The sequence below is a fragment of the Mustela nigripes genome, chromosome 1, assembly GCF_022355385.1.
Source record: "Mustela nigripes isolate SB6536 chromosome 1, MUSNIG.SB6536, whole genome shotgun sequence".
NCBI classification, from domain to species: Eukaryota; Metazoa; Chordata; class Mammalia; order Carnivora; family Mustelidae; genus Mustela; species Mustela nigripes.
In genome coordinates this window covers 33193537-33215424 of record NC_081557.1, presented here as the reverse complement: position 1 = coordinate 33215424, position 21888 = coordinate 33193537, and the positions used below count along the sequence as shown (strand labels likewise).

At 54.9% G+C, this 21888-nt stretch overlaps 1 protein-coding gene across 3 annotated transcripts in view; it reads right to left on the bottom strand.

The window, feature by feature from the left end:
• Nucleotides 1-2102: 2102 nt before the first annotated feature.
• The window catches only part of PTPN5 (protein tyrosine phosphatase non-receptor type 5), a 54627-nt gene continuing 34841 nt past the window's right edge, over nt 2103-21888 (bottom strand). For 2 of the 3 annotated variants that reach the window (XM_059407267.1, XM_059407257.1), the window contains 12 exons: nt 16236-16429; nt 15573-15680; nt 15255-15332; nt 14546-14787; nt 13183-13372; nt 10805-10889; nt 7126-7205; nt 6794-6931; nt 6178-6288; nt 3900-4060; nt 3697-3810; nt 2103-3275 (listed from right to left, as the gene is read on the bottom strand). In XM_059407267.1, coding sequence (XP_059263250.1) covers nt 3182-3275; nt 3697-3810; nt 3900-4060; nt 6178-6288; nt 6794-6931; nt 7126-7205; nt 10805-10889; nt 13183-13372; nt 14546-14787; nt 15255-15332; nt 15573-15680; nt 16236-16429 — 1595 coding nt within the window. In that variant the 3' untranslated portion in view covers nt 2103-3181. The remainder of the gene's footprint in view (nt 3276-3696; nt 3811-3899; nt 4061-6177; nt 6289-6793; nt 6932-7125; nt 7206-10804; nt 10890-13182; nt 13373-14545; nt 14788-15254; nt 15333-15572; nt 15681-16235; nt 16430-21888) is intronic. The other variant, XM_059407275.1, reaches the window with a different exon arrangement.

Here is a 21888-nt window from a genome sequence, read left to right as displayed (position 1 = left end):
GCTAACCTCCCATCTCCCCGCCATGGCAGATCTCTGCCTGGCCTATTTCCACCTCTGAGGTCTGGAACTGCCACCAGCTAGACCCCAAGAACTGACCTTTACTCTTCACCTGCTTGTGCCCACTGAAACTCTGTCCCACATTTTTCCTTAAGCTGCTTATCTCTTAACTCAAGCAAAAGACCCGAGGGGCCTAACATCCTGTGAAGGAAACCGAAACCAGCCCTCAAGCAGTAACCATTGCAGAACAGGAGCTCGTCTGGAGCAGGCGGCCCAGACCAGCGTGAGCTTAACCCCCAACTCACCCCTGCGCAGAGGGACCATGGAGGGACTGACAGTTGCCATTTACCTTGAATACTAAAATCTCCTCAAGGAGGAGTCTCAGCCTCATTTACGTGACATACAATGTATGTCTGAGCGTGTTTCCTTAAGGCGCATGCATGATCTTATGCCACGTCTACTTGTGATGACAAGGCTCCCCTATTTAAATATTCATCCTAACCCACTATAAAAGAAACCCACTTGCCCTTGGTCAGGGAGTCACGGCTTTGGAAGTCATTCCTCGTGGTCTTATTTGCTGGAAATCTCGTTTCCGTTGTGCGACAACTCACCTGGTGTAGTTTCTACCTGGGACTTGCGTTAGTTAGGTTACTCTGGCCGTCCTGCTCTGGGCTCCAAAGGTGGTAGGCTCTGACCCTTCTTGAGGAAAGAGGGGAGTTTTACCTTTGTGTGACCAGTTCCTCCTAACCCTTGAATGCTGCGTCCACGTCTTTGGGGGTGAAGCCGTGCCTGGGCTATTGGCGGGCTGGTCTCCTCCTCCTTTTGCCCCAACAGTGGAGCCACCAGGAGTCACGGGTTCCTTATATGTCTGGCCCCTTGGGGGCGATCCCTTACTGAGGCTCCACAGCTGTCTCAGCTAGACTGGCACGCTGCTTTGTGGGGAGGGGAGTGGAGGAAGGGAGGCTGGAGCCAAGGTGGGAGGAAATGCTGGGGCCCAGGCGTGTGGGCGGGAGTCCAAGGGTGGTGGTCCAGGTAACTTTTCCTGTTCCCTTTTGGCTGAGGTGTTGGTTCTCACTGCTGGTGAGTGGGTCCTCTCTGAGCCAAGGGACTCAGGGTAGAGTGTATATGTGTTTGTGTGTGTGTATATGCACACATGCGTATACACACATGTACATGTGCCCACAGGCCAGTGGGGCCGGGGGTCAAGGAAGTTGGCTATTTTGCAGAAGTCCTGGGGTGACTGTTCTCCTTGTACTCTGTGACTGGTGCCTGCACAGCTTGAGTGGCCTCCCAGGGCCACCCTGGGGGAGGAGATAAGATAACACTGTTAGCTCCCCCTCCCCCAACTCCTACAGCTCAATCCTCATCTGGGTGGACCATAGGAGGCTGTTCAAGTCTTTCCCTGTTGTTTCCTCATTGTCTGTAGTGGAGCTGGGTGCTTGGACCCTCGATCAACAAACACAAAATTCTGATACCTCCTAAAGACCCACTGGTTGGTCAGCAGCCCTGCCCTGGACCCTCCTGTGCCCTGGAGTGACACCCCCCCCCCCCCAAAGCAACCCCATCAGAGCTACTTTTGCTGCCTCCCTGAGGGCAGGGTTAAGAATAGAGCAGGAGTGTCTGGTATGGCTCAGGACCCGGGCCTAGGGGCAGAGTGTCTGGGCCCCTCGGGAGAGGATACTCTCAGCCCCGGCCTTACAAGGGAAATTTCCAGGATGCAGCTGCTGTTGGGACAAGTCAGGCTCACGGGATAAGTGGGTGGACCAAAAAGGGAGGGGCCTGGCTGTGACCTGAAAGTCTCCGCTCTAGCAGAAGTCTCTGCCAAACACTCTGCCTTCTCTGGAAGCCTCTCATCCCTGTCCTTGAGGCTCCCCATGGTCCAGGGCTCCCGGATGGGTTGCTGGGGGGGCAGGGGGAAGGTATAGGAGAATCCTGCCAAAATCAAATGGATTTGGTCTATACTTCCAGTCTTCACCGGGGGCACCAGGGAGCTTGAGAGAGAGAGAGAGAGAGTGTGTGTGTGCGCGCGTGTGTGCAGAGGGTGCACAAAGACCAGATTTGGGGGAGGCAGGGAGGGGAGAGGCAATCACACAGACCCAGGGGTCTAGTTTTGCTCAAAATGCTCCGTTTATTGCTCTATTCAATGACCACGAGCAAATTATAAAAAGACACCAAATGTCTCTGTCTGCCGTGGAATAAATATTTAAAGTCAGCAATAAAAACACGTGGCTCCAAGATAACACATGTTGCCAAGAGTCATGCACGCCCTGCTGCCGGGCTCTCAACACACGCATGGACACGGGAACACACGCAGAGCAACACGCAGCGGGACTGCTGGGAAGGCTTTCCCACAGGGACACAGAGAAATGTTTCACACAGATCTGGGGCCCAAACCCCACCCCGCCCTCAGAGCTCCCCATTCTTCCACGCCCACTGGGGCCCAGGTCCTCTGGGTTCACAGCCAACCCCCTCATTCTTCCTCCCATGCCTCACAGGCTGGTCACTGCCTCCTGAGGGCATCTGACACCAGGAGGTCACCCTTGCTGTGACATTCCTCCCTCCCCACCCCAACCCAGAGACCTTCCCCCAGCTGAGATCTCTCAGTCAACTCCTCGGGAGCTCCCCATCCGGTCGCTGTAACTGGGGCAAAATGCAATCTGCTGCATGGGAAGCGGGGGTGGGGGCCCGAGGCAGGTGCCTTGGCCTGGGCTGCTTTGGGGCTGGAGCTCACGACCCCTTTTCCGGGCTGAAGACACAGTGGCCGGTATAGACAGCAGAGACGGGTGGACAGAAAGACACACTGCAGCAAGACACTTGGGAGTGCGGCACAGAAACGTTTTGGATCAAGTAGCAATGGAACCATAGTTAAAAACTGAGGCCCCAGGTCTGCATGGCGCGGGTCAGGCCCCAGGGCCCCAGGCCTGGCCTGGCACATCCCTCCCCCTCTCCGCCCCCATCCCCAGTATGTACAGTAGGAAGAGCTATATTGGGGGGGGCCTGGGGCCAGGCCAAGGCTGATGGAGGAGGAGGAGGAGGAAGGAAGGGAGCAGACTGAAGAGAAGGAAGCAGGAGGGGCAGGGATGGGGGGGCAGGCCAGGCCCAAGGCAGGGCTCTGCACGCGGCCAGGGTGGGGGCCCAGACTCAGGTTGGGTGGTGCTCAGAGGACCTCAGGGCAGGAGTGCCATCACTCTGGGGCCTGGCGGGACAGCTGCTTCTCGTAGAGGCTCATGACATGGTGCACGAACTGGTATTGCTCACATGTCTGGATCATGCCGCCCCTGGGGGCAGAGACACATGGGGGCATGGGGTTGTGGACGGATGGGCTGTGGGAGGGCGCCCCCAAACCCGTGACTACCAATCATTCGCAAGGGGTCTTGTCTTTGTGTAGAGTGGAAAGTCTGATCCCTGCCAGCCACTCCCTCTGTTCCTTCCTGCCCCTCCCCCCACACACAGATAGCGGGACAGGGATGGCATGCCCCTCTACCTCTCGCCCCTGCCCTTCTGCTCACCAGTGGTGTTCCTGTTCCTGTTCCCTCCCCATCCAGCCTCCAGCTGTCTGGATCCAGCTGTCCTCTCCGCTCCCTACCTACCAGGAGTCCATTTGCCGTGTGTCCTCTGGCCCCTGACCTCGTGCGTGCATCAGTTTCCCCCGACTGCCCCTGGTTCCCCGTGGGCCCCCACCCCTGCGCCTGGGCTGACCTGTCCTGGCGGAGCTGGCACGTGGTCTTAAGGATGTCCACCACTCCCTCATGCCTCAGCTGCTGGCAGCAGATGCTGGTGGCAATGAAGCAACCCGTCCTGCCGATCCCCGCGCTGAGAGCGGAAGGATGCCGGGTAAGGGACAGAGCATCTTCAGTAGTAGGGAGGCCACCCTGCCCAGGGGGCCAGCCGCGGAGACCCACCTGCAGTGGACGATGATGGGGGCACAGCGGGGCCCCTCCTGCTGGGCTGCCTCCTCCACCTCCCGCACCAGGTGTAGGAGTGGGGGTGCCCGGTCTGGGGTTTTCTGGTCGGGCCAGGACGTGAACCAGTAATGTTTCAGGCCTCGCTCTTCAGTCCCACTCTGTCCAGGAGACAGAGACCCACCCCAGATACACGTGAACTCTTAGACCCCACAAACCAGCCCACAGAGGGGATGGGAGGAGCAGCAAGAACACAGCGAGGAGGACTCAGGGAGTGGGACTGATGGCCTCTGCTGTCTACACCGTGTACGGCTCAGTGGCATCAGAGACCTAGAGCCAGCTTGGTAGTGAAAGCTCATCAGTGATGCTGGCACTGGTCTTCACTGGCCAGTTCTGCCCCAGCAACTCAGGATCATCCAAGAGAGGTGGAGTCCCTCTCCAATCCACTCCTGTCCTCTGGTTCTTTATCTTGACAAACCGCCTGGTCACCCATTAGTCCCTCAACTCGGAGTGCCGGGACTCTCCCTCTCCCATCACCGCTCTGCTCTGCCTGTTCTCCCCTGGCAAGTCTTGTCAGTTTTCTCTCCTCTGCGCCAGCACAACTTCTGCTTTGGCCTTTATCATCTCTGCCATCTCTCACTCTTCCCTGACTACTCCATCTCCAACATGGCCAGACGTGGTCTGTGTGCAGCACCAATCTGGACAGGCCGCTATTCCTCTCAGAACCCTCCCAGGGCTCCCGCTGGTCTCCGAATAAACCCATTCTTCTCAGTCTTCAGTCTGGCAAACAGGATCCATGGTCCAGGGTCTAGACCTCCAGGCCCTTCTCCCACCCCTATATACTAGTACTCAATGCTCCTGCATTCCAGTGGTCTGTAGATAAAACCGTGCCCTCCCCCTCCCCCCACACTCTCAAGGCTAGTCTATCTTCCATGCCATTCTTTTTTACTTTTTTCTCTGCCTGGGACATTCTTCCCCCTTGTTTGCCCCATAGTCAATCCTTATTCATCCTGCAAAAGCCCAGTCAGCACCATCACTTTCAGGAAGCCCTCTCTGAGCACCCTGGCTAACAGAGAGGGTCGGTCTTTTGTTTTCTCGTCCATCACTAGCTTGGTACTTACCATCTGTGGGTGCTCCTCTAGGAAAGAGTACAGGCTTTGGACAGCTCTATGTTACTGGGACACAACCCAGAATGAGGCTTAGGGTGGGCGCTTGTAAAGACTCATGGACAAAAGTAAATGTCCCCAAGCTGTCTGGTGTCACTGACACAATGAGGCAGCCCTCATCTCACTTCCGCCTCTTTCCAGGAAAGCAGAAAGCTGGTTCCTTGGGCCTCTAGATTATCTGGCTATGGTGGCTACCTGAGCCTCAACCCCCACCTCCTGGTTCTCTCATGCCCTCTGGCAAGGACTAGATTTCAGAGTGTCTCAGGTGGTCACTGCCCTTCTGGGGCTGAGCGCCTTGACACCTCACCTTCTACCTTCTCTGGTGGGAGAGGGCCGATCAGAGGGACAAGTCTCAGGCCTTGAGTTTGACCCTGTGGCTGCCAGTGTCAGTAGACTTCAGACTGTTTCTGGATAGAGCACCAGCTTCCTGGTGCCTGGCTCACCTCTTCCAACCCGTGGGGTTACGCCATTGGGCTCTACTTTCCCCAAACATGGGTCTTATTTCTCAAAAACAGAACCCATTAATCCTCCTGATTCCAAAGGAACAGTCTCCTCTGTTATGCCTTGCATGGAAGAAGCACAACTTCAGGGTTGGAGGGTACCCCCACCACACACACACTCTTCTGGGCTGTTCTGTATTGTTCATATAGTATATGCCTTTTTTTTAAATCTTTTTTGTGTAACCCTCACGTCCCTGTGAAACCCAAACGTAGCAAGAAGCGCCTGCCCTCTGGTGTCCAGGTTGCGTACTACAGGAGCTCAATGTGACAATGGACCTTCTGTTTTAAGTAAGGACAGTGCTGGAGGCTTATGGAGATCCCTCATCCAGGCAGTCCTGGACTTGAGCGTGTCTGAAGCAGAGCTGGAAAGCATTCAGAATGACAGTGTAGATACAGAGAATCCAAAAGCTTTAAATGCAACTAAGGTTTCGTCATGCCTCCGGTCATCCACCCCTCCCCCATCCCTGCTTATGGATATACCCTGAGAATGCACAGGCCTGGATCTCAGCTACAGCAGAGTCTTGGACCCCATTATCTGTGGTGCCCCCCGACCCCTGTCATGGCCCTGCCCCCCATCCTCCCCACCCGGCCCAGCCCAGCCCCTGGCCTCACCCTGAGGGAGATGAGTCGCAGCCGGTAATCCTCAGTGTGAATGACTTTCTGCACGATGATCTCCACACCGTCGTACACCACCTGCTCCTCTGGCCAATACTCAGTGCACTTCTGCAGGGGCCCAGACCAGCTGCTACACTCACAGTGCCTGCATCCTCCAGTCTCCCCAGTGCCCCACCAGGGCCAGCAGGGCAAGATATGAAAGGGCAATGGGTTCGCAATTCGAGAGTGCAGAGTTCAAATCTCAGCTTCGTTACTTCCCCCTTCTGAGCCTCAGGTCCCTCTGGCAAATGGGAGTAATACCTACTTCAAAGGACTCCTCTGGGGATTCGAGTAAATGGGCTGGCACTGGTACAGGAGTTGCCAGAGTGAGCCCTGGCTGGTGGGGAAGCAGCCAGGCAGCCTGTTTCCCATCACAGGCTGGCCCATCTACGTGGCCCTGAGCAAATGACCTCACCCTGCTCGGCTTCCCATGTCCCCACTTTGGCGGCAGGCTACCAACCTCCCAAGACTGTCCTCAGGAGGAATATGGAAACGAGACGCTCTGCGAAGGGCACAAAGTGGCAGACCCGTGGGAACAGCACAGGGGAGTGGGGTCAGGGTGGGGGAGGCCTACCTCGTTCATCTCCTCGATGTTGGTGATCATGACGATGATGGGCGTGTGCTCCTGCCACACCATGCGCCAGAAGTCCCCAACCGTGCTGACGATGGGTCCCTGAGTGGCGATGTACACCTTCTCCTCCCCACCATAGCCCTGTGGCCAGCCAAGTCCAGGCTGTCAGGGCCGGATGCAGTGCTCCCTGGGCCTAGTCCCCACACTCAGGCCTTTCCCTGGGGGGTAGGGGTTGCTGGTGGGAGCCACGCTGGCTTAGGGCCAAGCCTGGAAGATAGATCTTGTGGGCTCGGGCCTCCCTTTCAGGGAGAGGTCACAGGGATGGGGCTACATACCCGGATGTAGTTGGCATTGATGTAAGAACTCAGAGGGTCCTCAGGGTCTGGTGAGGTCAGACACACTCTGCTGTGGGGGTCTGGGGCGGGGGGGAGACAGGTGAGGCTGGTATTTGACAGGTGCAACAACCCCTTTAGTGCAGGGCCCCATCTTATTGGGCCCACTACAGGGCACCTGCATTTCTTTTGAGACTCTTGAAGTTTCTCCTTCCCCTGCCCACTAGCCAAACACTGGCCCATCTCTGTGGCCCTGGCTCTCTACCTCTGTGGCATCAGTGCCTGCCCCTTGTCTGTGTCCCTTAAGCTGCCCTGGTCTCCCCGTGCCTCATGTTCTGGAGAGGACAGAGTTAAGTCAAGTAAAGAACGACCTAGGAGACACATCCCTATTAGCAGCGACAAGCGTTTGGCACACACGGTCACTAATGCGCTGGGTCTACTTGAAAAGCACACGGTCTTCCTAAGCCTCAATTTTCCTATCTGTAATAAGGGGGTAAAGCAGTTGTTAGAAAGATAAATAAGAAAACAGCTGGGAAGGTGTGATGTAAACCGTAAAGTACTTTGTAAATATAAAGGACTGTTGAGGTTTGGGGGTAGAAAGCCAAGGGAGAGCCCAGGGATGGAAGGTGTGGAGCCTTCCAAGCCTGCCATCCAACCGCGGGATCTCAGCAGCCGACGCACGTGTGCACAAACAGCTTTTTTCTTTTTCTTTTTTCCAACCCATTCGCACATCCAATCCCGCAGTTACAGAGTCTTACACCCTCCTGCCCCTCTCCCTGGAGTAGAATCTGTTCTGTTCCAGCTAGAGCCTCCCTGGATGGAGTCTTCCTTTGCAGTGAGGAGATGGGACAGACAGAGGGAGGCTGTGCGGGGTGTTTGGGGAGGTGTTGGGGGGCCCAGGGCCTGGTTTCTGCTCTGGCTCTGTCACCAGCTGCCTGTCTTGTCCCTTCTCTGGGCTTCCCTTTCTCTCCTGAATAGGGAGGGCTGAACTAAAGATGTTGCCAGCACCCATTTCTGGGGCTCTCCAAGGCAGGACAGGGGAGCTGGAGAGCTGGGTTCGAGTCCTGATGCTATGACTTGCTGGTAGTGTGAATGTGAACCACTAACTTAGCTTCCCCTGCTCTGTCTGCAGACTGGAGACATCCCTTCCAACCTAGCCCTACTGGTCTTGTAAAGGTGAAAGGAGTGAATGGTAACTTGTCCCCAGGCCAGTAACTTAGCCCAACACGCATTATGTAGCCCAGAGCTGTTACGACTGCATTTATTACCAGCCTCCCTAGAAGTTAGCAGATAGAGAGAATCCAAAACCAGGGAGGGGAAACAGGAGACACTTATAAGCCTCTGCTCTCCAGCCCTTTTATGCCCAGCCCCAAGGCCTGAGGTCCTGGCAGCTGATCTGGGGACGGGGCAGCAGAGGAGGAAGGGGAAGGGAAGGCAACGCTGGGTGGTCCAGGCAGAAGAAAGGAACAGGGAGGGAGTGCTGAGGGACGGGGTGGGGGTCCCTTTTTGTGGATACCTGCCCAGATTAGGGGCCAGAAGTGGGCACAGCACCCTCGGGCCAGACACCAGGGCCTTTGGCATGCACTGGGGACACGATGAGCCCACTGCCTTTGTGCCTGGCACTGTGCTTGAGGGCAAGGGACTCCTCCTGCCTGCCCCCAAGTACTAGGCAGGCAGGCAAGCAGTGGGTGGTCTGACAGCTCCAGGCTGGGTGTGACGGCCCAGTAGGGGCACAGTAGGGGACACCATTCTGACCGATTCCAGGGCACAGGCCAGGATGGGGCATGGAGACATGAGGTGGAGAGGAACCAGCTGATCGAGGGTCTTATAAACCATGCTTCTAAGGCTAGACTGGAACACAAGGAACACAAGGGTGACCATGACAGTGTCTAAGGAGGAGAAGGACACGACTGGATTTCTGTTTTGCACCATTTCTGTGATAATGGTAGATGACAGGCAGGAGGGGAGAGTGCAGGACTCAGGAGACCCGTCAGGAGATTACTGCCTGGCCCAAGGCCAGGGGCATTACGTCAATGCAGTCTTTGCAAATGGTGTCCCTGGAACTGGGCAAGAGAGACGCCCTAACCCACAAAAGTCACATGGCAGTGAGGATGGAGAGGGAGAGCTGATCCGAGAGACGTCCATTTGTTCGTTCGTTCATTCATTCATTCATTCATTCCCTCCCTCCTTCACCCAGATAGGAGCAGAAGGTCTACTATGAGCCAGGCACCCTTTTGGTATTTGGGAAACACAGTGGCAAATGCACAGAAATCGCTCCCTTATATCTCGTCTTCTGTGCTGCCAGCTGGGGTTACCGGTCAGTCTGTCGTATGAACTGCCCTTGGATCTGTTCCTCCCATTAGACTGGGAATTCCCTGTGTCTCATTCATGCCTCAGTTCCCAGCCCCTGGGGCGGGGGTTCAGCCAATGTGTGCCAAATGAATGAGAAAACGAGCCTCACAGCACCCCCGCACTGGCCCAGTGTCTGAGGCCCACGGTCAATTCTTGCTGGCTGTGGAGGATGCTCTGTGGAGGATCCAAGGCCTGGAGGCTCAGAGCTGAAGTGGCTCAAGAGCTTTCAGGGATCCAGTGGGGACCAGGAGGAGAGATGGCTGGATCCCGCCCACTGCTACGGGCCATTCTGAGTGAGCAGCAAGGCCCTGGGTTCTGGGGGACCTGAGCCCCTCCCTCCACAGGGGGTTGGTTGGTTGGAAGGTGATAAGATGAGGAAAGAGGTGAGCAGCCCTGAATAATGCATCCTGGCCTTAAATGGTGCTTTGTTTAACTGGAACTACCTAGAGACTGTGTAACCATAGCAACCACAAGTCGATATTTTAAAAGTTAAAAATAAGTCATGACATCTTACATGTTGTTGGAGATGCTGATGGCAAAACTGCTTTTTTAAAGCCTTGTTACTCCACAAACTGAGTGGAGTAGGTTGGTGGGGATTCACTTTCAACAAGTCACCCCCTAAGCTAGCCCTGGGGCCTGGGGCCAGAACTTGGCAAGGGTGACAGGCAGATAGGGGCTTGATGAAAGTTATCTGAAAAATGACACCCCAGGGCTGAAAGAGGAGTTTTAGGTCACCTGGTCTAACTGCCCTCAAAAGGGGAAAATCCTTCTCAGATCTGCCAGGGGATGGATCATGCAACACCACTTGAATACCTTGAGTGGCAGGGAGCTCACACTCTGGCAGACAGCTCATTCCCTTGTGGGGTGGCTCTTGCTGTTAAGAGGACTCACAGTCAGACCCAACTCGACTCAAGGTAGACAAAAGAGCTTGCTTGATTCCAGGGTCAAGGAGGTTCAGGCTGAAACTCAGTTCTGCACTTCCTAGCTATGTGACTGTGGGTGAGTCACTTAACATCTCTGAGCCTTATCTTCCCCTCTTTAAAATCTGCCCATTCTGAAGAGATAAAGAGGCCTTTAAATTCCTGTCTGGGAGCTGCTATTATCCTCATTCTTTCTCTCCGGGTTTCCACAGCCAGGGCAAGGGTGAAGGAATGAACTCACCTCTGCCCTCACAAGGGGGGGCCTTTCTCTTCATTGGGTACCCCCAACCCTCCTCCTCTTCTCCTGGTGACTCTGGACACCTAGCTCTAGGGTTGAGGTCTTCCTCAGGGCGAGGGGCATGAGGTGAAGGTGAGCCCATCCCTACCCCCTGGGGCGCAGAGTTACTCACTGGGAAGGATGGTTTTATACCGGTTCTTCCGCACCAGCCCAGGGATGTCATACTCCTTTGGATCCACAAAGTTCATGGGGATTTCCTATGAGAGCAGGACACGGGGGTATTACCAGCTGTGGGCTCTCACAGACGTTTGAATCCAGCACTGGCCGGCCCTTAACTTCTAGCCCAGACACTTGCTTGAATGCATACATTCATTCAGTGAACATTTACTAGTAAACGAGTCTGCACGTAAAAAGCACTGTAAATCGTGCCTGGCACATAGGGAGTGTATAATAACAGTTATTATTACAACTGTTGATCCAGAGCCAGCCTGGCATGTAGTAGATGCTCAGTAAATGGCTGATGAACAAGAACAAGAAAACAATGTGACCCAGCCAATTCCCGCCTCCTACCACACGCCCAGAGCTGCAGTCCACCTGCATGGCTTTGCAGATCTGAGGGCCCACCCTGGACATCCCCACCTCAGGAGCTCAGCTTTGGCAGCTTGCCTTGTGGGAACATCCACCCTGTCTTCCTCTTCCTCTGTCCTGTCCACCTTAAACGACACCTCCTCCAAGAAGCCTTCCCCAATTCTCTGGCAGGAAAGAAGCCTCCTTCTTTGATGTGTTTGAGCTTCTCAATCTTGTTTTGTGTCAAAAGCCCCAAGTCCAAAGTTCTCTGCTTGGCATGTGAGATGGCCTGGAATCTGGTCTTTGTTTCTGCCGCTCCCCCAATCTCCCCCCCCCCCCCCCCCCCACAGGTGACCTGCTCTCCAATTACATGTCTGTCTCTCTTCCCTGCTGTGAATACACCCCTTGCCCTCCTGTCTCCAGGTCTGAGCTCACAGCATTCCTTCTGACCTCCCTCAGGTTTGGGAGCACTGTTTTCATCTTTCTCCATCTGTCCAAACAGTTCCCAGCCTTTAAATTCCCGTCTTGCGCCCTCCCCACTATTCCTGGGGTGACTCCCCAGTGCCTCTGGCTTCTTTGCTCCTCCTTCCACCTGTCCACATGGCTCAGTGTCTGACCCCAGATAGGTTCACAGTGTCCACAGTTTGAGGACATAGTAAGTATGGGCTTCAAGGATCACTACACTCAATTTCTAGGGTTACTATGAGAATCCACCCCCCCCAACCAACATGTACAAAAATGCCCATGAAGCGAGGGTAGAGGCTGTGTTCCCCTGTCTCTGGGCCAGAGTGACAATGATCTACTGAACAGGAAACACCAGAGAGGATGCAAGCCCCTTCTTCAAGGGGAGGTGAGGGTGGTGGGAACTTACAGCAAAGCTGAGGGTGGGGTAGTTGGGGAAGACTTTCTGGAAGCATCCAGTGAGGGGATGATGTGAGCAGATGCCTGAGAAGAGAAAGGCCTGGGAGTGGGGGGCGGTGGTGGTCCAGTTTGAAGTGGACAGTCCCCGTAGGCATGGGAGGCTGGCCCAACTCATCTAAGACAGGCCATGCCCAGCCCTGGAGAATGTGGAGCTGTGGGTCAGAGGGCGGCAGAGGCTTTCTCAGAAGAAATAGCCATCAGGCCCAGGTAGGAGACAAGGTGGCCTGCGCAAGGGAAACTGAGGGAGGCACATGACTGTCCCATCCCCCTGGCTTCTCCCAGGAGGGGCTCTCCCCAAATACTCAGGGCCCCTTGCCCTTTTCTGCCTACACTGGTAGGTGAGTTCCTGGATGGGTAAGTTCGAGTGAGGAATGCACTTTGGGGCCCAAGCCCCTTCCTTCCTCCTCCTTGGGGACCCTCCTGCAGAGAAGGAAATGTAGGGGTACGCCACCTGGGGTGGGTAGAAAACTTGTTAATTCCTAGGATTAGGAAGCTCGCTATTGCTCTGCACCTAAGCCTCATTCCAAGCTGAGTTTCATCAACAAAAGTGAAGGTGATATTGTCATCTCCCACATCTCAGCTAATGACTGAGTGCTCAGGCAGGCAAAGCAGAGATGTCATTTTCTGGGCCCCTCTAAGTCCATCAGGAGGCAACTGGAGGCCCTTGCAGGGGTCGCAGGGGCTGGAGGTGACCGGAGAGTTGTCAGAGGATGAACAGTGCTTGGAGATGTGGGGCAGCAGGAGGGAAAACAGCCGAGTCAGAAGGAAGGCTTTCTATCACTTTCAAAGCACAGTGCTGGGCAGTTAGGACTTGGGGATGCCACTGGACATGAGTCACTGGGCTGAGGGCTCTGCACACGTTAGCCATCTCTTTAACCCTTGCAACATTCAGTGATTTTTATCTCCATTTTCCAGACAAGAAAACCGAGGCTCAGCGGGAAGCAGCTTGCCCAAGATGGCAGGAGAGCTGATGGACACCCCGCTCCACTGCCTGGCTGGATGTGTCACTGATGTAAGAGGCAAGGTCTGCCCGCTGTGGGTGGCTGGCCTGGGGGTACTCACAAAGAACTCTGCCTGCAGCAGGAAGGGGTCCAGGGCCTTCTCGTGAAGCTCCTCGGCCTGCAGGACCCGGGAGGCGCTGAGCAGGTACTCCCGGGCTGACTCCTCTCGTGGGGACATGAGGTAGCCAAAGCCCTCCTCATTGCAGCCCGGTGTGCACATGTCCAGGGTCAGGGAGACGTTGGAGCCCCTCCTGGAAGGACCGGGAAAGGGGGAGCGCGTCTCAGAGGTGGGGAGGTGGGAGAGATCCAGAGGGGGAGCAGGGGGCCACCCAGGAGAGGAGTGGGAGGGGCTCCGCATTCCTGTGCAAGGAGTACGAGTCTCAGCCCTGAGGCTGAGGCCTGACTTCCCATCTCCTGCCTCCTGCAGCGGAGCCGCTAACCAAGGGAGGCTGGGGGCCCCAGTTCCAGAGGTTCCATCCAAGGCTACCTCAGCAAAGCCCTCCCTGGGCTCTCTTCTGTCACTGCTGTCCCAGCCCTATGGCCCCAGGCGGTCATGAGAGTGGGCACCTGCCTAGATCAGAGAAGCTGGGCTCTACTCTCTGTGTCGTGGCCTTAGGCCCACCAGTCCTGGGTAAGGTTGCCAAGGAGTCATGGACATCTCCTCCAGGAGAGGTCAGGCCCCTTGGCTGTCAGGGGAGGAGGGAGTCCCGGCGCGGAACATGGCAACACAGATGTCTGCACTAGACCAGCTCTACTATCATGTTCAGGGTCTACGGCCCAGGGCAGCTGAAAAGCCCTCTATAGGAAGGGAAACTGAGTGCCAGAGAGAGGACAAGAATTGCCCAAGCTCACACAGTAAGGAGATGGAAGAGCTGAAACCAAGAGAGAGGTTTTCTGACTCCTCATCCAGGGCTTCTTCCATGATGTCGTATGGGTTACGCAAACCTGGTGTGATCTGGCTTACCCAGCAGGGTTCTGAAGAGAAAGTGGTGACACCTCCCAAATTATGCTCTAGGGAACACTATGGGACACTCTATAGAAGTATAGATGTAGGGTTCACTCTATGGAAGTTGAGGAATGCCACATGCTACCCCCTTGACGATTTACAATGAACACAAGTGTTAAAGGTCCTGACAAGTCCTGTAATAAACGAACCTACCCAAACCTGCTTGAGTATGGGAGTTTACGTGTGACTGTACACATGTGTACCTGTGTATGCCTGTGTGCTCATGTGCAGTAACAGCATTTACCTTGGGTCATTCTGATCTACGTAATCAGACCTGAGGAGCATGTGTCTACACTGGTTAAACCATGAGACTGGCTCTGACCTGGCCACTGGGAGTCAGAGTCAGGCACCTGCCCTTCTGATGCACTGCTGAGACCTCAAGAGCCCATAGAGCCCACCCCTCCTCTGCCCTTCCCACCTTTCCTGTAGACCCATGGACTTGACAGTCAGTGAGGCAGGGTCGGCCTCAGGCTTGATGTCCATCACACAGTCAAACACAGGAGTCTCAGGGACAGGGTCCAAGTCCAGGAAGTCATCCTCGGCCTTCTCTTCCATCCACTCTGAGTAAGTGAAGGAGGGCTGGCGGCTCACTGACTGGCGCCTGTCCTCAGGGGGCGGTGCGGTGGGTGGCTCTGGGGGGGCCCTCAGGAGGTGCCATGCCTAGTTGGGAAGATAAAGCATCATGGACCTGGGGCTGTGCTGGCTAGCCCTGGAGTGATGGGGTAGCCATGAGACTGAGCCCCCTGCCCTCAGTGAGTCTAGAACAGCCCTGCTTTCCTGGGAGCGGTGTGTATGGCACTGTCACCTAGATGGGAGCTTCTAGCCCCCACCTTACCCCCTGCCCCGCTCCCCGCCTGCCTTCAGTTTCCTGGGGATTGAAATCTTCTTGGAGGGGTGTGGGGCTCCTACACTAGTCTTCTCTGGCCTTGGTCCTTCCCTCAGCCTAGAACACCGCAAACCCATTTTCAAGAAGAAGGTGCCTTTCATCCCAGGTTGGGCACACTGGTGGAAGGAGACAGATGCCCTGACCTAAAACATCTAGTTTGGAGATTAGATGGGAGCTGGTTGGGGCTGGGCCTCTGGGTCTGAGGAGGGGAGCACTGAGGTCAGGTTAGCAGGCGCCTTACCAGGGTGGTAATGAGGATCACACACAGAGTCACCAGCAGCAGACTGGGGACTTCCCAGGTCCCAACACCCAGCCAGGCCTGGGGAATGCGAAACAAATAGGTCAGGGGGTGGTGGGGACGCAGTTCTCCTCCGTTCTGACAGTGACAAAACCGAGGCTCTGAAAGCTGCCGACCAGGGCTGGGTAGGGAGCAGGGAGAAGGGTTTTAGGGGGGTGTGGAAGTATCTTCTGAGCTCAAAGAAGCCCCATCCAGGGCTTGGTGACACTGGAGGTCCCCGGTCGCTCCCTCCTGCCTGGGAGCTCCCTGGAGCTTACTCACCATGGGTCCCAGCTGTTCCGGGAGTGTGAACAAGGAAGAGAGGAGGTCTGTGGCATTCTGTGACCAGATGGGGCCGTAGCCGCTGAGCCAGATCACCCCGCAGGCAAGCTGGGGGGATGAACTGAGTTTGGAGCCTGGGCTTCTCGCCCCCCTATTCCCCCTGCAGAGCTCGCCTGCAGCCTCACCTAGCCCCCCAAAGTCCAGACTATACGGCTGAGGGAAGAGGCCAGGGGCTTCGTGCATGGAGAAAGCCTCAGGACGCCCCCTGCAGAAAAGCTGACTGGAGGGAGCCAAGATAAAGCCCCTCCCAGAGGGGATCTCCCCTCCCCAACCAGGTACATACATAAAAGGAAAAGTTTCCAGAGCTATCTCCCTAGACAGGAAGTCCTCGGAGAGATCCCTGCAGGCCTGGCTGCTGGGGAGCCCTAAGTTCCTGCTTCTCGGCTTAGGGAAGGCAGTCTGTGAGGGTCTTAGCTAGCGAGGCTGTAGCTGAGAACCCCAGCCTCCTCCACACACTGGCCAGAGAGCTTTGAGTCACCGAGGGGCACCAAGAAGGCCCCTTGTCCCCCACGAGCCCCAAGCAGCCATCTTGGCGAGGACGTGGTGGGCTGTCCCTCCACCTGCCCTCTCTCCAGACCCTCGTGAGGCCCGAGGTATCCTTACCAGGAACTGCGAGGCAGCCAACAGGCACAGGCTGCTTCTGACATGGAGGGAGTGGCTCCCGGTGCCTTGAGGTGGCGGCTTCTGAGCGGGCTCCGAGGGCAGTGAAGGCGGCAGGGGCGGAGGCATCTCTCTGGGCGAGTCCATGAGCCCTTCGGCCTGGTCCAGCGCCTCCATCACTACCGGCTGGGAGAGACCTGTGGAAGGTGGACAGGCGCCTGGTGACTCGGGCCCCGGCGACCCATGGCGGGCCGCTTCTTCTGGGGTGGCTGTGGCTTCCTCTCAATCTGGGATCAGTCAGCGTGGCTCCACTTCCAGCCGTCACCCTCGATTAGCAAAGCAATATTCACCTACCTTCGTCAGAAAGAGCTAAGTGTGGGTGGACAAATTATTTCTCTTTTATTTCTCCAGTAACAGAGTTAAAATGGCAGGAGGTTTTTCAGGGAGTTAACATCGCTGTGTTTACGCAGTTTCATTCTTTTCCATTTCTCAAGGAAACAAAAAACAACCACCTCAAATTCAATTAAAAGGGAGAGAGAGAGAGAGGAAAAAAAAAGACACAGCATAACCAGGCCGTGACCCCGAACAGCCCTCCCACGCCTGCCTTCCAGATTTTTGTCTCTTGTGGTCTGTGGCCTGACTAGGGCTGGAGGCCGAACTCTGGACAAGATCCCGGCTATGCACCCCTTCCCACCTCAAGGCCCCACACTGTGGGGGCGGTGGGGGGTGTGTGGAAGAAAATCTTGGGGGTATAAAATCAATGTCTAATGTCTCGATCTAGTTCTGGGTCTGTCCCTAGTTGTGTGACCCTGGGAGAGTCATCCCTTCTCTGGGCTTCGGTTTCCATACTTGGGGGGAAACAGAGGTTCAGCTGGACCCTTGGGTTCTGTACTGCTTTATGGAGCCCTGGTGCTTTCTCAGAAGCAACGGGTATTATCAAGAGCTCTGAGTCCTTGGTATGGGAGCTCTGCTTGTCCCCATTCCATACCCTGGGTTCCTTCTCAGATTATTTCAACACAGGATTCCATGAGTAAAAACATGTGAACACCACTGGCTTAGATCTGAGGAACTGGCCGTAGAGAGTCTCTCGGCATCTACTCTGGTTGAGTCCCCGTTGTTGGATGTCTCCATTGGAAGACACAAGGTTTATCCTACTGCCGAGAAGAGAGGGACTAGCCAAATGGATGTTTAACAGCTTGACAGTGGGATGGGGCTGTCCACACAGCACCATGTAAATGGGACAATGGACTCCTTTCCCAGCTGGGTGACAACAGAACACCCCTACCCAACACCACGTGAGGCTAACAATTTTTTGTCCACATGCTTGCTTGCCCACTGGACAAACATTTACTGAGCTTCTTCCATGGCCTGGATCACTGGTGTGGTGCAACGGGCCCAGGTCCTGGGGACAGCTCTATCTGGGTCCTCCCAGGTTCCTCCTTCTAGATGCTGACCTGGTGCAGCTTCCCACGTAATGCGATCTAGCCACACTCCTCGCAGTTCCTCAGGTGAGCTCACCTACTTGCTCTGCGCACCCCCGCCCCCCATGTTTTGTACCTACTAGTCCCTCTGTTCGGAACATCCCTCCAACCTCCTGCTCCCCTCCCCTGCCCCCCCCCCCACACACTCTGCCAAGTTAACTCCTCTTCACCTTATAGAACTCACATCACATGTCACCCCTGAAGCTGGTCCTCCCCTGCCACATTTTTCCTAGCATGCCCTGCCTCTCACTACCACCAGCAGCAACAATACATCTGGAATGTGGGAGACTCTGCTCTGAGTGCTTTATGTATGTGTGACGGTCTTCCCTCTTCACAGTACTCCTATGAAGTCAGTACGTCAATGACTGTCATTTTATAGAAGAAGATGAGGTACAGGGAGGCTATAAGACTCTGCCCCGGTCATTTAGCTCAGAAGTCATCGAGGCGTGTCCAAACCAAGGCAGATAAATGGGCTCTGGCTGGGGTTTGTAAAATTATTCACTGAATATCATCTCTCCAACTTGTCTGTAATTTCCATGAGGGCAGGAGTGGAGGCCGTCTTGTTCATCATAACTGCATCTAGCAAAGTCCTGACAGGTAAGTCGACAATAAATATTTCTACCAAAATACTTGTGTGCAGGATGGTAGGCCAGTGTTAACCACTCAGTTTTCTTACCAGATAACTGGGGATGACGATACCTTCCTCGAAAAGCGGTGATGAAGACTATAAATACTATAAATGAAACACTCAGCATGGCACCTGGCGTCTAGTAGGTGCTCAATAAATGTCAGATTATAACAGCGTTAGCTCCTAATTCCTGCCTTCACGAGGCTCCCAGTCTCATGGGGAAGACAGACCAGTAGATACACACCCATAATCCACTATAGTCATTGGAAAATCCAAGTGCTAGGGGAGTCACTGAGCACACAGCTCAGATCCTGGCCAGTACCATGAAAAGGAAAAACTGCTGCTAAGGATGGATCCTGCAGGAAGCCAGAACTTTCCACCGTTGAGAGGCAGAGGCTTGACTGCTCAAGAGGCGAGGTCAGAAAAAGCAGTCAAAGGGTGATGCCAAATTCAGAAGGGCGGGAGAGGTCCAGGGCCCAGAGGTCACCTGGCTTGGCTCTACAATGCATAACCTGCAGACTGCGGGCTAGTCCTCCTTCTCCTTGGGATTCAGTTTCCTCCTCTGAAAAAGAGGGGCTTGAACTTGAACCTAGTGCCTCTCAGATATTTCTGCCCCCCTCAGAGGAGAGGGGACATGGGTCTCCAGGAGAATAACGGCAAGCTCTCACGGTTTTGGACCCTGCTGCTTTGTTTTAAAATTCATGGGTGCTCTGGGTTCTATGCTATGGCATATCTGTACTTGTTTTGATATTAAAATAATGGGTTTTCCCCCCCTCCCCCAAAGCTTTGAGTCAAATTTCTCCTTCAGGAAAATGCTCTACAATTTATCCCATGGCTTTGCCCTCAGGGGTACACGCACCCCAGCCTGAGAAGCGTGGAACCTGCCGGCAATAAGACATCATGCCGCGGTTATAAAAGATTCTGTAAATGAATATTTAATATCACGGAAGGAAATTTTGATGGTATGGTGAAAGGCAAGGTGACAAAACAGTATTATCTCCTCGGCCTTAAAAATTAAGAAAATACAAATGTGCGAATAAGAAGGTGGTAAATGCCCACCATAAGATGAAAAGTTAATGTGAGATGCTGCTTGGGAAGCACACTGCATGGCAAACTTCTGGCATACAGCAGGTGCTCAATAAATGCTGGACATGGTAAATGGAAAGAACAGAAGCCAGGTGTTCACAGTGGTTCTTTGGAGGAGGGGGAGAGGGGAAGAGGGCTTTTTGTCACTGTTTATATATTGTCAGTTTCCTCCGATACATATACACATACAGTGATATGCAGATACATAAACACACGTATGCCCAGATGCATACACACATATACACATACACATGTATTTATATATAGTGGAAGAAATATTTAGAAGAGGGATCACTGCTCTGAGTTTGGACACCATGAGGTCTCGTTAATACTCCTGGGTTCTGGGGCACTTGGGTGGCTCAGTGGGTTAAGCCGCTGCCTTCCGCTCAGGTCATGATCTCAGGGTCCTGGGATCGAGTCCCGCATCGGGCTCTCTGCTCAGCAGGGAACCTGCTTCCCTCTCTCTCTCTCTCTGCCTGCCTGCCTCTCTGTCTACTGTGATCTCTCTCTGTCAAATAAATAAATAAAATCTTAAAAAAAAATACTCCTGGGTTCTGGGCCCTGTCATACCTGTCCCACCTAAATGCACGAGGTGGGACATGAGAGTGCGAGAGTGTATGCAGCTCTGTGACCCACCCAGCAGCATAACAGCCACTCCCAAGACAGGCCCTCTGATGCGGGGTCACCACTTTTCTGTATAAAAGACGGCAGGTCGATTGCCTGGCACCTTGCGGGGGCTGAAGGGGAACAGCAGGCTGGTAGGACCCTGTACGCCCATCTCAAAGAGAAAAAGTGAAGGCTGCTCTTCTGTTTTGTTTTGTTTTGAAATCCAGAGGGCACCTGGCAGTGAATCCAACTGATGGGTATTCACTAAGCACCTGGGAGATGTTACCCTTCAGAGCAGGCTTTACTGAAAAACTGTTCTGGGCAGAACGCGGAGGCTTGATTCAGGAAGATACGTTTTCAAAAACACCGTATATTGTGCATGTCATTTTGGAGGGGGTCCACAGATTGAGTTAAGCACCTGTGATCTCGGGTGTGGGGAGCAGACGTCTGTGAGAGAAAGCAGTGGAAGCAGGGGAGGTGGAGAACAGGCTCAGGAACTGTCTCTCTTTTAGTCTCTGTTCATTCAGGCATGAGCCCAATACACACAGATTGGGCACCAACTGTATACTTCTCCGAGCCCTGGGCCAGGGTCCCAAGACACAACAGTGAACAAAACAGTCTCTACCTGCAGGCACCACAGGGGTCCTGGCCACGTTTGTCCTTTCGGCTTCCGGTCCCGCTCCTAGAGATTATGATGTCAGCTCTCGCCCTTGCCCTGCCCACCCTGCTACTCGCTATCCTGTGGTGGGAGCGGTACCCCTCCCCGGGCAGGCTCCGCATGGTTCACAAAGTGCTGCTGCACACGCAGTTGCGTTGGCTTCCCTCGGCAGCCCCGTGAGGCAGACATTAGCATCATCAGCCCCGTTTTGTCGGTGAGAGGCGGCTGCTTGTGTCAAAGGCTGGCTTTTCAATAGTTCACAGCGAGGTAGCTGCCTTGCCACGCGTGAAGCCCTGACTCAGAGGCAGCTCGCTGACGACGCTGTTAGGCAGGGCTCCTCCCGGACTTGCCTCCTGCGCAGGGTGGAGGGGAGTTTCCAGGCTGGCAAACGGAGGCTGAGAGAGGTCAGATGGCTTGCCCAAGGAAGCCAAGACCTGGGATTCAAACCCAAGGCTTCTGGACACAGAGTGATCTTTCCAGGCTTGCCCATTTGCCATACTGCTTATCTGGAGGGGTCACTGCAGCGTAGGAGGGAGGCTGTGAGAGCCTGGGAGGGAGGGAGGAAGTCCCCGCATCTGGGGGACTCCTGAACCCTCATCGGCTGCAGGGGTGGGGGTGGTAGTGCAGCATTTGTGCCTCACCACCCCCTCCTCCGGGGCTGATGGCTCCTCAAAGGCTACAGAGTTGTGGAGGGAGGAAGCCTGGAAGGCAGGTGTTTGGGATCCTGGCCTAAACTCTAGGGACTCCGGGGAAGGCCTGCAAGCAAATAGCCTTCAGATTTTACCTGGGGCATGTGGAAGCACTGTGATCCCCCTCCTGTCACCTAGCACCTGAATCCCACCATTAAACTCTGCAGCTACCGTGTGCCCTGGGGCTGGCGCCGCCAGAGCTCCGGAACCGAGGCTGCTCCTGTCAGTGACTCATCCTTGGAGCTCATGGGCTGCCAGCCCACCGGAACTGGAGCAGAAGGCTGGCTCAGCCTGTTCCTGTTTACATGACAAAGGAGGTTCTGTCCCATTCAGCTTTTCTTCCTTTCCCAAACACCAGGAATGACCTCCCAGCCATGCCCACAGACTGGGGGGGGGGGGGGGCTGACCAATAGAGCAGCCCACTCAGTCCCAGCCTGGCCTCTGGAATCAGTGCCAGTCAAGAGTCTGACAGGCCCCGAGGGGCATCTAGTCTAGTCTGCTAATTTCA